Raw genomic sequence first — 15151 nt, forward strand, 5'->3', positions numbered from 1 at the left:
CTGGGGGTGTTCAAGGAGAGGTTGGACGTGGTGCTTGGGGACATGGTTTAGTGGGTGATAGCGGTGGTAGGGGATGGTTGGGCTAGATGATCTAGGTGGTCTTTTCCAACCTTAATGATTCTGTGATTCTAGGTCAGCAGACTGATTTCTATGATTCTATGAAACCCTCTCCCTGCTTTTGTACACGCTTCCATTCACTGCATGCCCCCCAGCTCTGCACAGAGCTGGGTGCTGCAGCGGTGCTCCTCTCTGCGCCCTGAGACAGAATCTGCACCCTGAGGCCTTTGCTGTGCAGTTTGGGAAGGCAGTCGGGCTTTTTCGTAATGGCCACATAGTTTTAAATTTGAGTAGCTATAAATTTTTGTGCTGGTGGCAGAATATTCAAAGAGCATTAGGTTCTTAAATAACGGAGGTACATTTGTTTTAATAGTTGTGGGATTTAAGGAAGCTATTTACAGAATTTTACCAAAACCAGAAGTACTGAAGTACCCGTAAAAGGCTCAAAGTATTGAACCAGCCATACAGCTACACTCAGCAAGAGCTGCTGCCCTTTATCATACAACACATGGCCTACTTTGAACGTTGACCAGAGAATAGTAGATGCCTTTTTCAGCCAGGAGCTGCTGATGAGTCCCTTGCTCTACGACCTTGCCGTTCTGGATCACGGCAATCTTGTCAGCATTCTGGATGGTGGACAGGCGGTGAGCTATCACGATGCAGGTGCGACCTTCCCTGGCTTTATCCAGCGCTTCCTGGACAATCTGCACAATGAACAAGCAAACGCAAGACAGTATACCAAAGGCTGGGACAACTTCTGAGCTTCCAAATTTGAAATTACCCTGCAGTGAAAAGCTTATACCTGTTGACTGTTCAGTCCCACTGTTTGTACATGTAGGGTGGGGGGCAGGACACAGACCGTATATTTTTATATTAGAAACTTAAATATTTTTGCTGGAGGTTGATAATACACATTAGAAGTGACCTTTAGAAGTGACACGTTTTCAGGTTTCTTTTCAGTTTTTCCCTGCAACCTGCCTTGTATCATAGTTCCATGCTTATGTTCTTTGTGCAATTGGTCTGTGCTTGAAATGCAGCTGATATCCTGCTAAAAGCTGCAAGTGGAAAGGCAGGGCAGGCTGTGTGGGGGGAGCTTCTGCTGCCCTGCCCTGAGGCCCTCTATTACTTGGCATCCTGGAAGTCCTCCAACTGCAGGGCCACAGCCTCTGCGTCACTTCCCAAAGGAGGCTCGTTACAGCCAGCCAAAAAGCCTCTGTTACTCCATAAGGAACATTTTGGCTTCTTATGAAAATAAAGAAGAAATGCAAATACTTATTTTCATAAAAACCTTCTATTTCCCATTTGGGGTTTTAATGTGTGGGTGAAGACATCCCAGTCAATGCACGACCAGCCATTGCAATCCCAGTTCCCATTTGCAAAGCCAAGGTACCTTTTTGCTTTCTGTATCCAGAGCAGAGGTAGCCTCATCTAGCAGCAGGATTTGGGGCTGCCGTACAAGAGCTCGGGCAATAGCAATGCGTTGCTTCTGACCACCGGAGAGCTGGGTTCCTTTGTCTCCCACACGTGTGCTGTATTTCTACATACGGAAAAGCAGTGTAAGCGTAAACCTAGATTTGGATCAGGATCTGTGAAGCGTGACATTTCAGCTGCATTTCCACCTAGGTATGATTCTGGGGCAGCACAACTGACTCACAAGTGATTTTCCAAGTGGGTGAGGACCCTCCAGAGAATCACAGAATGGTTGAGGTTGGAAGGGACCTCTGGAGATCACCTGGTCCAACCCTGCTAAGGGCATGATCCCCTAGAGCACAATGCCCAGGGCTGCCTGCAGTAGCTGAGCTGAGAAGCACATTTCCCAGTGTATTTAGCTGCAGAGGAAACCCAGTGATGCTGAGCAGTGTCATTTGGTTTTGGGTGAGGGACTGCAGTGCAGAGAAGGAGAATGGCAGGCATGGGGTGAGACAGCAAGGCTGTGACATTGCAAACCCAACAGCCTAAGCTCAGCACCCAACAGCCTAGGCAGTCAGCTCCTCTTTCTGTTCTCCATAAGAAAGAAATAGCCTGAGAGACACTGTCAGTGATAACCAAATCCAAGTTCTAAGTTTTCAAGGAACTAATTTGAACTAGTCAAATTCAAAATCCCACCTGCCTCACACCCTTAAAACTAACACAAATTTACTCAAGAAATTTGATTCCAACTCTGCATTCCCCTGTTGGACTTCTTGACTGCCTACTATATAAGCAAATATACATCTTGTGTCTGAGAGATAAGATTTTGCATGAAAAACTCACTTACCTCCTAAGTCTGTGGAAGTATATTATCTCAGAAATATTAGTCTTGGCCTGTGTTTTTGACAAAAGTAAGCTGACAAACTGGTGTTAGCTTGAGCTGATCTATTCAAAGAGCAGCTAAGGAGCTCCTTTGCCTAACAGTAGGTACAAACAGGGGAGGCAAGAGAAGAAAGCAGTAACAAGGCTGTGTCTTTCTGACTGTTTCTGCTAACCAGCTGCATGTGTGACTTCATACACCTGGCAAACGAGGTGACTGTTGAAAAAAGGGGGGCAGGAACAGAGCTCTGTGGCCTGCCTTAGTGTTTTCCTGTTGCTTTCACTTAAATCCAGGAAAGCACCCATCCTCCTTTCAGTACTTTTTGCATGTGTTTTTCTCCCGAACTACTTGCTTCGGTACCAGTACCAACTAGGTTATTATTTTAACAGAGACTACTCCCAAAGAGATGAAGACCCCTCCTTCCCTTTCAGGCATCAGTGGCACTAGAACTGAGTAAATGCCTTAAGCCACTGTCACTGCCTAGTTCTCCATCTGTTCCTCAGGTCTTCTAAGGATAAAAATATTAATAATAATTTGAATGTCAAATTCAGTAAGTCAGGGAAAAACTAAATACTTTACCATGCATTTCCTTAGAAAAACATGAATACTCTGTCAATTTTTTTTTCCTCTCAGTTGAAAGTTGGAAATGAAGGCCTGATTACCTTTGGTAGTGATTCAATGAAGGAATGAATATTGGCTTCTTTTGGTGCCACAATTTCCTCCTGTGGCACCTCCCGGCTGTTATCTCCATATGCGATGTTTTCAGCAATAGTGCAGTCAAACAGGATCGGCTCTTGGGAGACGATGCCGATCTGAGCTCTCAGCCACTGGATATTTAGCGTCTTTGCATTTTGGCCATCCAGGAGCTAAAATGTCAGAAATAAGATAAAGTACCATGATTGCAATAATATACATACATACATATATATTATCTAGCAACATTAAAGCCTTTAGCTGTCAGGGCAGTGAGGACATTTCATGCCCTGCCTGTTAGTTTATGCATTTACAGGTGGCAGCAGAGATGAGCAGATAAGTGTTAAACCTATTTACAGGTGCAATCAATAAAATATCATCTGAAATCTTTATAAACCTAGAAAAACTCCAGGTGTGAAACCATTTTATTGCACCCTACTTGTTTATCACCCTAAATAGAATAGCTGATACAGCTCACTCTAAGGCTGGGAGTGAAGGGATGGGTGGGACAGATAAACGAATGACCCAATGTGAGTTTTCGAGATGGTTTCATGAACCTTGAAAGCAAACTGCCAGTAGCAGATTGAACTGCATTTTACCAGCAGCGCTACTTCCAGGGTAGCTCCAGCTATCAAGAGGTTTGCTACATGTATGCATTTCTACTCTGATCTTCAGTGAATAGCCCTAGCTTTCCTCATGTCCTCTGTGCAGAGAGGCTTTGGGATGAACTTTCATTAGTATGAAAGTCGTAAGCAACAACGTGCTTTACACTCTACTGTGTTTCACAGTACAGAGTGTAAATCTTTAGATTTAAAAGTTCCAAATCTTGTTGATAGCATTGATACATCATAGAAGTGAACAGAAATGAGGTGAGAGAGCCTGCTTATGCACTTTACACATATAATAGGCACGAACCCTTAAAAATGTGCATTTGTAACCACTGGACTTTGTTCTAATAACTTGAAACAGCATGGGAAATTTAGGAATTTTAATTTCCTTCTACGTTCACCATGGTTGCATAGACAATATTGAAAACCTGTGTGTTTCTGCCTTTAATTAAAAAAAAAATCAAAAGTCACATTAAGAACACTGGCAAAAGGGAGTAGTTATACTAGCAAATACTTAGTGAGCTCATTTAGAAGAAAAAGTCTCAAATAAAATATATCAGTAAAATTCATTATGCATGTATCATGGAAATGCATCTTACACTTTTATATGGAACACTTACCATTTCTCCACTGAGTGGATCATAAAATCTCTCAAGCAGCTGAACAACAGTGCTCTTACCACAACCACTGCTACCAACAAGAGCCAGAGTTTGTCCTTTTTCTACTTCAATGTTTAAGCCTTGGAGCACTTTGACCTCCGGTCGGGCTGGGTAGTTAAATGCCACATCTTTGAATGTTATGTTTCCACCAAATATTTTCTGGTTGAAATGGTAGAATTAGATCAAATTGTTAGGATAATGTAACAGATCATAAAAGACTAAGAAAAAGACTAAGTAAAAGATAATAGTTCCAATGGAACAAACTTCTTTTTTTCATGGTAATTACTAGACAGTGAGACACTATTGTGAAAACACAAATTTCCTCCTGAATATTCTATGCTGCAAGCAGATTCCAATTAAAATTCTATTCCATAAACACAACTTCTGACAGCTTCTCTTACACAATCTGTTAAACAAGATTACATTTTCAAAAGCGGCAATAACTCTAGGTGACTAACTTCTATATGCTTTGTAAGGACCTCATTCACATTCTTTTCATATTCTTTGCTGATTTTTTTTGTTTTCATCTTTAAAAATACTGAAAATTATCTATTATTTTTGATCTGCACACAGAATCAATCCTTCCACTTAAAGTTTTTTTTCTAACTAATTTACTATAAAATTAATATTTGTAATATGGACATAACCTACACAAGAAGAAATATAGTTTTTATGTATGAGTATATATAAAATGAAAATACAGACAGATGTAATTGACCAATCAATACTGCAGCTCAAATTTATGATATTTATTAAGGCTACATAGCTAGATATTTTTTATACATATACATATGTAAGCATATATATATATGTATATACATAACTTTGTGTTTATATATATGTACATGATAGCTGTTTGGAACTTTCTGTCCTCTTTGTTATATGAAAGGCCAGACACCCCCATTACCCCCATATGTTCATATACATTGTTGGTTACCAAAGTATGTGACAATCTATTATGGAAAACTTGCAAATAAGTTAGGCCTCAAAAAATTCTGGTTAAATTTTAGAGACCTAGTTAAATCTTCAAGATCCATTCTCAGGTAGCTTCACACAGGAAAGGCTTGAAAACTCATCTCTGTTGCATTAATCCAATTTTCACTGGGTCTTGTTTCACCCAGAGGCAGGTGAGGCTGAGAGGATGGCAGAAGACATAGCAAAACTTAAATACCAATTTAGTTGGATGAGTCAGATGTGAATGGGCTCAGACTGTAGCATCTCAGTAGCTATGATATGAGTGAGTAAAAAAAAAAAAAAAAAAAAGAAAACACAGGCTTGAAATAAATTAGTGGTGCATGATATACTGTGGATGACACTGTGGTTACTTACAGGCTTCTCCCCTTCCTCACTGTAACTGTCTATGGAGGGTACTCTTTCAAACAGCATAAACAAGTAAGCAGCTGACATCTTGGCTTTGGCATAGTTTGGAGTCAAAGAAGTACTTTGTCCTAATGCCATTGCACCAAATACAATAGCTGAAAAAACTCTAGAAAAATAAAAAGGAGAAAACTATGCTGATACTGATATAGCACAGACACAGAAAGCTTGTATGGCCAGAGGAGGGGCTTCAGATAAATAACTACTCATTAAAAAAGTTGAGGGAGGGTAAAAACTGTCTACTGAAAACTCTGTGACATTTTTCCCTCACTGAGAAAATCTTTTTTTTTTTTTTTTTTCTTTTCTATTTTTTTTTCTTTTCTGAGGTCTATGGAGAAATTTGTCATTCAATATTTTCTTCAAGGGTCACAATCAAAACCTTGAGTTCAGGAGCAAATGGAAGGTAAGAAAGAGGGAGCAAAGGATGCAAGCATGAAATTTGGGGTAAGCGAAGTGTAATACAAGAGCAGGTACACAACGAGGCATTCACATGAGTGCATAGGGAAAGGGAAGCTAATGCTAGTACTTCAGAAAGTGTTGGTGTAATCAGCATAACATGAAGGTTTAGCTTCAGCTGTAATTTTTGCCAGGTAAGAATGTGGTAATTGCTAAACCAAAGCATGGGAGGTGACTATTGACAAATATGGACAGGGATTTCAGCTGCAGGGAGTCAAGCAGAAGACTTGGTTAGATGCTGGAGATAAGGAGGGAGCAAAAGGAAGGCTGGAAAAGTGCCAGTTGATAGGAACAATAACATCAATTCACTGTTAACACTTGAAGGAGCTTTTCCAGCTCTACCTGGGCATTTACCAGAATGGGTGGTTGCTGATCTTTCTCCTGCTCTCTACCTTTCTTGCCCCAGGGCTCATAATTTCCTCACTTCCATTTCACTCGTTACTTGCTCCGTTTACCTTCTAATCTTGTCTACCTACACCCCCTACAGCTAAGCCATGTGATTCTGCTGTGAAAGAAACCTTATTGGTCATGAAAACAAGGGACAGTTTTGCTTTGCCTAACTTCATTTTGCTTTCTTTTTACCCTGATTGCAAGAAAAATCGTATGTAGGTAGCTAAATGTAGTCTGAAATTATCACATTTTGGATTTGTAGCAACATGAGGAAGGAGGGGTAGCATAAGAATGAAGTACTTGGTTGTTTTCTTCAGTTCTATATGCGATGATTTCAAGATACCTATAGCAAAATCAAACGCATTTTTCCATATGGAACCTAAAAGAAACTAAAGAGGATATACTTACAAAAGCACATCTTTAAACAGCATATGTCCATTTTTTACTAGATATGCAGCAAACCTAAAACATGCAGCATAAATAAAGTACATAATAGCTTGTGAAAACGCAAAAGTAAATCCAAAGATATGTGCCTTCTTTACAGAGTTTCTGTAACAAAAAATATTATCACAATCTTATTGTACATGCAGTTGTAACCAAGAATGTAACTATCCAATAGTAAAAGTATCCTATAAGTCAGAGGAATCCTCAAGTCTCTTTACCAGTTTATAGTAAAATAATCTCCAGCTCTTTGTAAGATCCTAACCCAAAACACTATAATTCCTGTATGCTTCAGTTTTCTGTCTGTCTGCAAAAACTCATGTAAGAATATTGGGACAGAAGATGAAATTACTCTAAATGTTTTGAGCACGTATAATTTGTATTGTTTTCAATTCACGCATTCATTAAAATTATTTTAAAAATTATAATTCAGGTGCAATTTAAAGATTCACCTAAATAACAAACGAGGAAAATCACCAAGAACTTCAGAATTTCTACAGAGCAGAAACTACTTCAATAGAACAAATCTTTGTGTTTTACCATTCATTGAACCAAACCAAATCTTTAAATCAGTCATTACATTCATGAGGTTTCACTTGATCTGCAATGGTATTTTGATAAAATAACAGAGTGAACAGAGAGATAAACTGTTGTGCGGGTTCCCTCTTCCATTCGGGTTCCCTCCTTGGGAAAATCCCACTGATTTGAACAGGAATCTTACCTAAACATAAGGACAAACCCTGACTTTTGGTTTGTTAAAAAAATATAGATGTATTTCCTCAGAAGGAAGGCCTCATGTTTATAAGAATTAATAAAGACTTCCATCTCAAGAATTAGAGCAGCTAATAGTGATAGTATTGAAAGAAAGTAGGCTTTGAAAGAAATTATCATTTAATCAAAGACCATTAGCTTGAAGAGAAAGATAATTTGTATTTTCTATGTTAAAACTGAGCTTGGAATTAAATATTTTACAATGTACTGAAAGAAGATAAATTGTTTTTCAGTTGATTGGTGTTAATTTTTTTAAAAGGTACATTTTAATAACCTCTTTTTAAAAAGCTTTTTTTTTTTTTACCTGTATGGCACTTGCAAATTTTGCACATACATAAACTCAAATTTTCTTTCCTGAGTCAAAGCAACAACAGTGCGAATGTTTTCTATGGCTTCAGAAGCAATCTGTATTGGAGAATACATGTTCATTGGCAGAAAAACAAGATTACATGGAAATTTTTAAACATAATCTGATAAACAGAACTGGGAATGGCTGCAATAGAAGTGACAGAATATGTCTACAATACTGTTGAAAGTGTGGTTGCAACATATGTAGATACACTGCTGTTAAATATAATCCAATTACCATGGATTATAACAGTAAAGTTGAGTCAGTGTACTTTTTAGCACAGTCCAGCAACAGTTTTGTTTTGTTTTGTTTTGTTTTGTTTTTTGTTTTTTCCAGTGAGCTTGTTCAACCTGTAACAAGGATGATGCTGCCATGCAGCTATCATTGCTGTTGGTGCCCAGTCAGGCCAAACTGAACAAGCCTGCCTCACCTGAAAATGTATTTGGGGCTGCAGCCTGAACGTATCACCACCTTTTCAAAAGCAGCTAATTTGGGGCTCACCCTGGAAGGAATAATCTTTCCCAGGGTTCATTCTCTGCATATGTTTGAGTACCAGATGATTTTCAAAACTCCTAAAGGAGAAAATCAAAACTACTGCATGTTCATAAAAATGTAGAAAGATTTTTTTTTTCTGGTCCATATGGCAGCTTAGCATCTAATTCTTATTTATTTTATATCTTTGAAAATCTTTCCATTTTGCCACAGTAAAAAAAAAAAAAAAAAAAAAAAAAAAAAAAAAAAAAAAAGTGGGTAGAAATTTTCCAAAGTGATTAATGATGCTGGGTACCCAATCTTGACTGAAAACTAGAGGAAGGATAGGTCTTGATTTTCTTAATGTTCCCCTAGTACTAAGGGGATTCACTTGTAGACAATTACTATCATCAGAATTTTCTCATACCAGCAATTGATTTAGGCTTGGTCAACAATCCAGAAAATCAAAACTCAGAAGATAAAGCATCTTGGAAAGAGGTTTTATAAAGTACATTCATAGAGCACTATACTTATTACAGTTCATGATTTAGTTCTGATGTACTGATTTCACAGGGCACAAAAAACCAAACCAAACCAAAAAACAAAGAAACAAACGTAAAACCAAAACCATTCCTCCTCTCTAGAAATTTATCAAGGACCTGGAACTTAAGCTCATTTTTTGTTATGTATTATCACCAGTGTAAGATTTGTACACTGTCAAACCCAATTGCCTTTACAGAATAACTTTCAATAATATCTGGCCACTCCAAGCTGTGTGCTCTTGGTTTGTATAAAGGGAGCTAACTGGCTCCATTATACGTGCACAAATAACTCTGCTGCTGCTGAGGAAGGAAGAAATGAATATTGTTTCTGTACTATCTACCAATAAGAGTAGTTTATTTCTATCTCTCATCTGGAGGTGGCATTTCCTCATTGGCTCTTTGCCAGGAAGAGACCCTTGTCTAAAGAGCAACGTAGATTTTTAACCTAAAGCTAAAATAGATGCCTGGGACCTGTTTTCCTTCATGTTGATATATTGAGAGTGAAATATTTTGCTGAATTGCTATGGAAATAAATATGTTTTATTTTTTTTTCCAGAAGCTGTAGAGCTGGAAAATAAAAAAATATTTAAACTAACATGGTCTGCCAAAACCAGATTTTCAGGTCATCACATAACAATCATCTAACTCTTCTTACAAATAATATCCAAAGCAGTTGACATGAAATAATGATAAGCAGCTGAAATCAACTTGACTATGAGATAACTTTAAAATATTACAGTGCGTAAGAATGTGTAATGTTACTTGTTTGGCAAAACTTTATTCATAATCAGTGACACCATTTTGAATTTCTTCTTGATTATCCTATCGCATAAAGAAGACTTTTTTTTTCCAATGCATATATAGGGATATGGTTTAGTGGGGACTGTTAGTGTTAGGTCAGAGGTTGGACTCGATCTTGAGGTCTCTTCCAACCTAGAAATTCTGTGATTCTGTGATTCTTTTAAAAATAAACCTCTTTTAGCTTCTTATTTTAAAGTGTAGCAGAATACCTCCAAGCTTGTGAATCATCAGCCTTTACTGTAAAGGTAAATACTAGCTTGGAAGCAAACATGGCTTTCTATCTTCAACTCAGGAAGAAAAAGAAAAGCAGTTCTTTACACAAGAGCTAAACTGCAATTTAATCATAATTATGCACTTAGCAGACCGTTCCTTCTACATCACTACTTCTACATAATAATAATAAGTGATTAGACAATCTGTAAGTCAGAAACACAAGTTAAGTTACATGAGTGATTGAAATAATTAAATTACATGGAAATACCTAACACATCTACATGTAAATAGTAACTGTCTCCCTTACAAAGACTAACCCCATCTTTTCTTTATGTCTGTATAATAATAATAGTTTTATAGATAGGTAAAATGAAATTTTGCTCAGCCAATTTAAATATGCTTTAAGGCTGAGAAGGTTTATTGTTTTCTCAATAGAACCCATATTGAACTTGCTTTTCTTCAAAGCAAAAACATATGGTGCTGGATTGTTTCTTTATTTCTTTAACAGCTCACAGGGGTTTCCAAGTTTTACTTTCAGCTCCTGCATTACCCTGTCTTCCATGTTCCCACTTGCCATATACTGTAATTTGTAGTACAAGTTCAACTGGAATACATATTTATATGCCCTCGAAATCAATATTCTTTTTAAAGAAATTTTCAGAAAAAAAAATATTTTGATTACAATCAAAATATAAAATAATTACCAGCCTGCTTTTTAGCTGTGCGTATAATTACATCGTGAACTAGAGAAAAGTTAGGAAACTGGAACATACGGCTAACTGATGCTGAAAATTGCTATTGACGTTCTATATCTCTTTTCAGATCATAAAATGATTGCACTGGATTCAAAGGAGTATTGTGAAACAACTCATTTATTAAATTCAGGTTGCATTTAACATTAAACTCACTTTTTCAGTTTTCAGCTTCATATTTTCTGTATCAACTTTTCATCAGAATAACAACGCAGACTGAGTTTGAGGAGTATATTCTTGACCCAACACCAATATCCCTATTAAGCAGCACTGTGTAGTACAACATAAAAATAGTTTTAAATGCCACTGAACTCACCTTTCCTGCAGCTGCCAGTTCCTTTTTATCCTTTTTTGCATGTCCAGTAAGCATCTTCATTTGAACCATTCCTGTTACAGCAATAACTGGCACAATGGCTAATAGCAGAAGAGTCAACTGCCAGCCATAGGTCAATGACAAAATGATCCCAGTTCCAAGATTCGCTACATTTTGAGCAATTAATGCCAGTCTGGAACCTGTAGCCTGGAAAAGAATGAAACCATTGTAATACATGGATTTATTTGAAAACTAGGGAAAATATTTGTCACATAGATATTTATGATTTATTCACCACCTGAATATATATTATATATTATATAATATTTAGACCATTTGGTCTAAATATTCTGCAAAATGGAATCTTATCTCTTGAAAAACTGCTCAACTCTCCAGATCATTCCCACAAGCCTTTTGTATCTACCCTACTCTACCTCCTTGCTTTCAGGTTTTGCTCCAGAAAAAAACAATGATATTTCATAAGCCTCTTATATAAATATATATACACACATGTAGAACTATGACCATATTTTATCTTTTTTAACTCTAAACATATGAACAAACACAATGATGCAATGAGAACAACCTTCATTTTGAGGCATGTTCTTATGCATTTCGTTGAGCTAGAGCATTTATCATAAAAACACAATGCTGTCTAGACATCTAAGAAGGCTGAATAAATGACTTTAAATAAATGGATGCCTTGGATAGCTCTTTTATACTGGTGATACCAGGACTGAGCAGTAATGTGAACTAAAGCTTTACTACATGACTATACTTCAAATGTATATATATATTTTCTACTATTATGATAACTTTTGTGTGATGCCAAACACACAAAAGCACTTTAAAATAAATAACAGTTCCACATGACTGTGTGCAGGATTTCTATCTACTAAATACTGTCTGTAACTGACTCCATATTAATCAGCCATGAAAAATGCCAGTGCATATTACTTACTTCTTTCACTTGTGAGGCATCATTAGCAAGTCTTGTAAGTAATTCTCCAGTGCTATTTTTAGGTTCATCAAACCAGCTGATCTCCTGCAATATGAAATACATTTATTATGATCTTAAAAACTTAACTAACCTCATTAGGCTACTTAAGAGAATTTAATCACTTTGGATTATGACTAGGTGACACATGATAGGATGTTCTAGCTCTTTAGGTGTAACCATAAATAAATTAGACCTATAGGTTCTGTAAGGTCATGGGATCACAAAACTCAAAGCTAGCCTCTACTAATAATCTGTATATGCTGTTTGCGATAACATAAACATCACCACATTGTTTCATATTAAACACAGTTTACAAGATATCTTTGCTTGTGAGTTCAACATATTTTTGATGATTGGATGTTCACTAAACAGCAATATGAAGGAATGTGCCATTTTGAGAACAGTTACTTGGATGTGTAACAGACATCTATGAAGACTACTGATTAAAAATATAATTTCTCCTGTTAGGTAAAAATACATCTAAATTCTCTGTCAGTTATGAGCACTGTGAAATCTGTAAATCTGCTATGAATTGTTTTGAATGACTGAGTACTGCTGGAAAATCTCTGTGGTGTCTGAAAAGACTTACACAAAATGATATGTGGTACTGGGAGATAGACTATCCCAAGACTCTCTCTTCCTAATGTGGAAGAAACTATTTTCAGGGAAAAAATCTTGTCAGTAATACACTTTTGTATCTTAACAGCAATCAAGATTAATTGGTCAGAGGGATCAGTGACTCTAAAGCACTTGAAAACTAAAATTTCTTACTTGAACACAAAGCATTTATCTTATTTAAATACAGAAAGCAAATATAAAATATTCACTCTAACATTCTTCTAGATTTGCCAAACATCAAACTCCAAAATCATTATAATGAAATGTCAGTATTTATATTACATTATATGTACATGATTCTTAGCAACTGTAGGGTGTTTTTGTGCACCAACTGTTCATAAAGTTACTGTAAGAGCTTTCATATTTCCTGCAAGTAGTGTTTAAATGCATAACCATTAGGCATTAACAAACATGCTATATTTTTATTTCCTGGGATTTTTTTTTTTTTTTTTTTTTTTTTTTTTTTTTTTTTTTTTGTGGCAGAAGTATTATCTTTAAGCATGGTAAAGTAAACATTGTTCTTAAATACAGTAAGAAAAAAAAAAGATGTAAAATAAATAGTTTCAATCTGGCTGTAGGCTCACATAGACAGATGGTTGCTTTGCCATTATATGACATGGAGCATGTGCCACATGTATCGGTGCTAATAGATAAAATCCTCCCAGGTCCCACTGCTCTACTGCCTGATATTTGAAAATTATGCCAGGTAGATGCTATTTTCACACCAGAGTGAGGACAATAAACATAATAAGATTACTTGATTCTTCATCATGAAAACCTCTCTGTTCCTATTCAGACCCTTCCTCCTGGGATCTGTTCAGATTCAGCATGGTCTTACAGACTGCACTTTCTATTGGGCTAGTAAGAAAAAAAACAATAATAATCTCCTGAGGCTTAATTTCCAATGACATATCTCACTCTTTGGAGGTGGCCTATTATCCCTTCCTGTATAAATGGGAAAGTAGGGGCATCTGATTTCACCCCCAGTGAAAAGTGCTAATGAATGCTGTTGCTGCTCGGGTTGGCTCCGGGAACTTCTCAAGGAGGTAATGACTTTCTGTCGAGACCAGGAAAGACCTCACTCAGCTGAACAGGCTGAAGAAGCAGTGGGATTGCATGTTTGGAAATATCTTTGATCCCAGACTTGCAGATGTAGCAGACTAGAATGGCTGGGATATGCTGCTTTCTGTAGTAAGTGAAAGGCAAAGGAGTAATATGCCTAGGCTCATATTGTTCTGCTTTCTACTACATCAGGGATCACATGCCCACCTACAGCTGGGAGTAAAACATAATAGAAATCCATGGAAGGCTTAAATTTATACTGTGGATTGATAATATCAATCCACAAAAAAGTATCATATCAAAAAAGTACCAACATTTCCTTAAAATACTTGGTGAATTTATCAAGATTACTCAGGACATAAAGCAACTGGTTAAGCATAGCAGTGACAGCAAAAGAGGGGTAAATATACCTGAGTTAATTCTGGATGTGCTGACCTGCAACCTGGCAGTGATGGAGTTTCTGTTTGTACATTAAAGGCACTACAGAAGACTACGTTCACTAGGCAGCTTGCCACTGCACTAGATCAAGGAAGCAGCTCATGCCAACCATGGAAAGCTGGTGACGAGGCTGGTTATGTACACAGCTAGGGTCCTTGTGTATCGGACTCGCATGGCAAGGTTTTGGGAGTGAGGGGGCTTCTGTGAGAAGAGCCCAGAAGCTGTCCCAAGTTAGAAAACAGCCAGATCTCCAAAAGGGACCTGCTGCTGTCCAAAACTGAGCTGGTAAAAACTGAGTTGGTTGTGCCTCTGGGAAAATAGGTTTAAGAAAGGGGAAAAACAACAAGAACAACAAAACTGCTGCACAACAGCAGCTGGGAGAGTGAGAAGTGAGAAGCAGCCCTGCAGCCCCCAAGGTCAGTGCAGCAGGAGGGCAGGAGGTGCTCCAGGCATGCAGCACAAGTTTCCCTGCGGCCTGTGGACAGGCCCCTGGGGGTGCAGGCCATCCCCCTGCAGCCCATGGGTCCCACATGGAGCAGATCTCCACGCTGCAGCCCGTGGAGGAGCCCCTGGTGGAGCAGGTGGATGTGGCCTGGAGGAGGCTGTGGCCCATGGAGAGCCCCCACAGGAGCAGGCCCCGGGCCGGAGCTGCAGCCCGTGGAGAGCAGCCCACGCAGGAGCAGGGGGTGTGGGGGGAGCTGCCGCCCATGGGGGACCCGTGCTGGAGCAGTTTGCTCCTGGGGGATGGACCCCATGGTACGGAGCCACGTGGGAGCAGTTCTTGAAGAGCTGCTGCCTGTGGGCAGCCCCCTCAAGATCAGTTTGGGAAGGGTGATTTCAGGCTGTTTAT

The 15151-nt window shown here is 38.1% G+C and overlaps 1 protein-coding gene across 1 annotated transcript in view; it reads right to left on the reverse strand.

Annotated features, from left to right (window-relative positions):
- Positions 1 to 554: 554 nt before the first annotated feature.
- The window catches only part of LOC309875226 (ATP-dependent translocase ABCB1-like), a gene marked incomplete at both ends in the record, with an annotated part of 43231 nt that continues 28634 nt past the window's right edge, over positions 555 to 15151 (reverse strand). The window contains 9 exons of the mRNA XM_082754374.1: positions 555 to 761; positions 1448 to 1594; positions 3010 to 3213; positions 4269 to 4466; positions 5637 to 5793; positions 6939 to 7079; positions 8047 to 8147; positions 11187 to 11390; positions 12145 to 12228. Of these exons, the coding sequence (XP_082610500.1) occupies positions 555 to 761; positions 1448 to 1594; positions 3010 to 3213; positions 4269 to 4466; positions 5637 to 5793; positions 6939 to 7079; positions 8047 to 8147; positions 11187 to 11390; positions 12145 to 12228 (1443 nt within the window). The remainder of the gene's footprint in view (positions 762 to 1447; positions 1595 to 3009; positions 3214 to 4268; positions 4467 to 5636; positions 5794 to 6938; positions 7080 to 8046; positions 8148 to 11186; positions 11391 to 12144; positions 12229 to 15151) is intronic.

The sequence above is a fragment of the Aythya marila genome (genome assembly GCF_965140915.1).
Source record: "Aythya marila genome assembly, chromosome: 2".
Lineage (NCBI taxonomy): Eukaryota > Metazoa > Chordata > Aves > Anseriformes > Anatidae > Aythya > Aythya marila.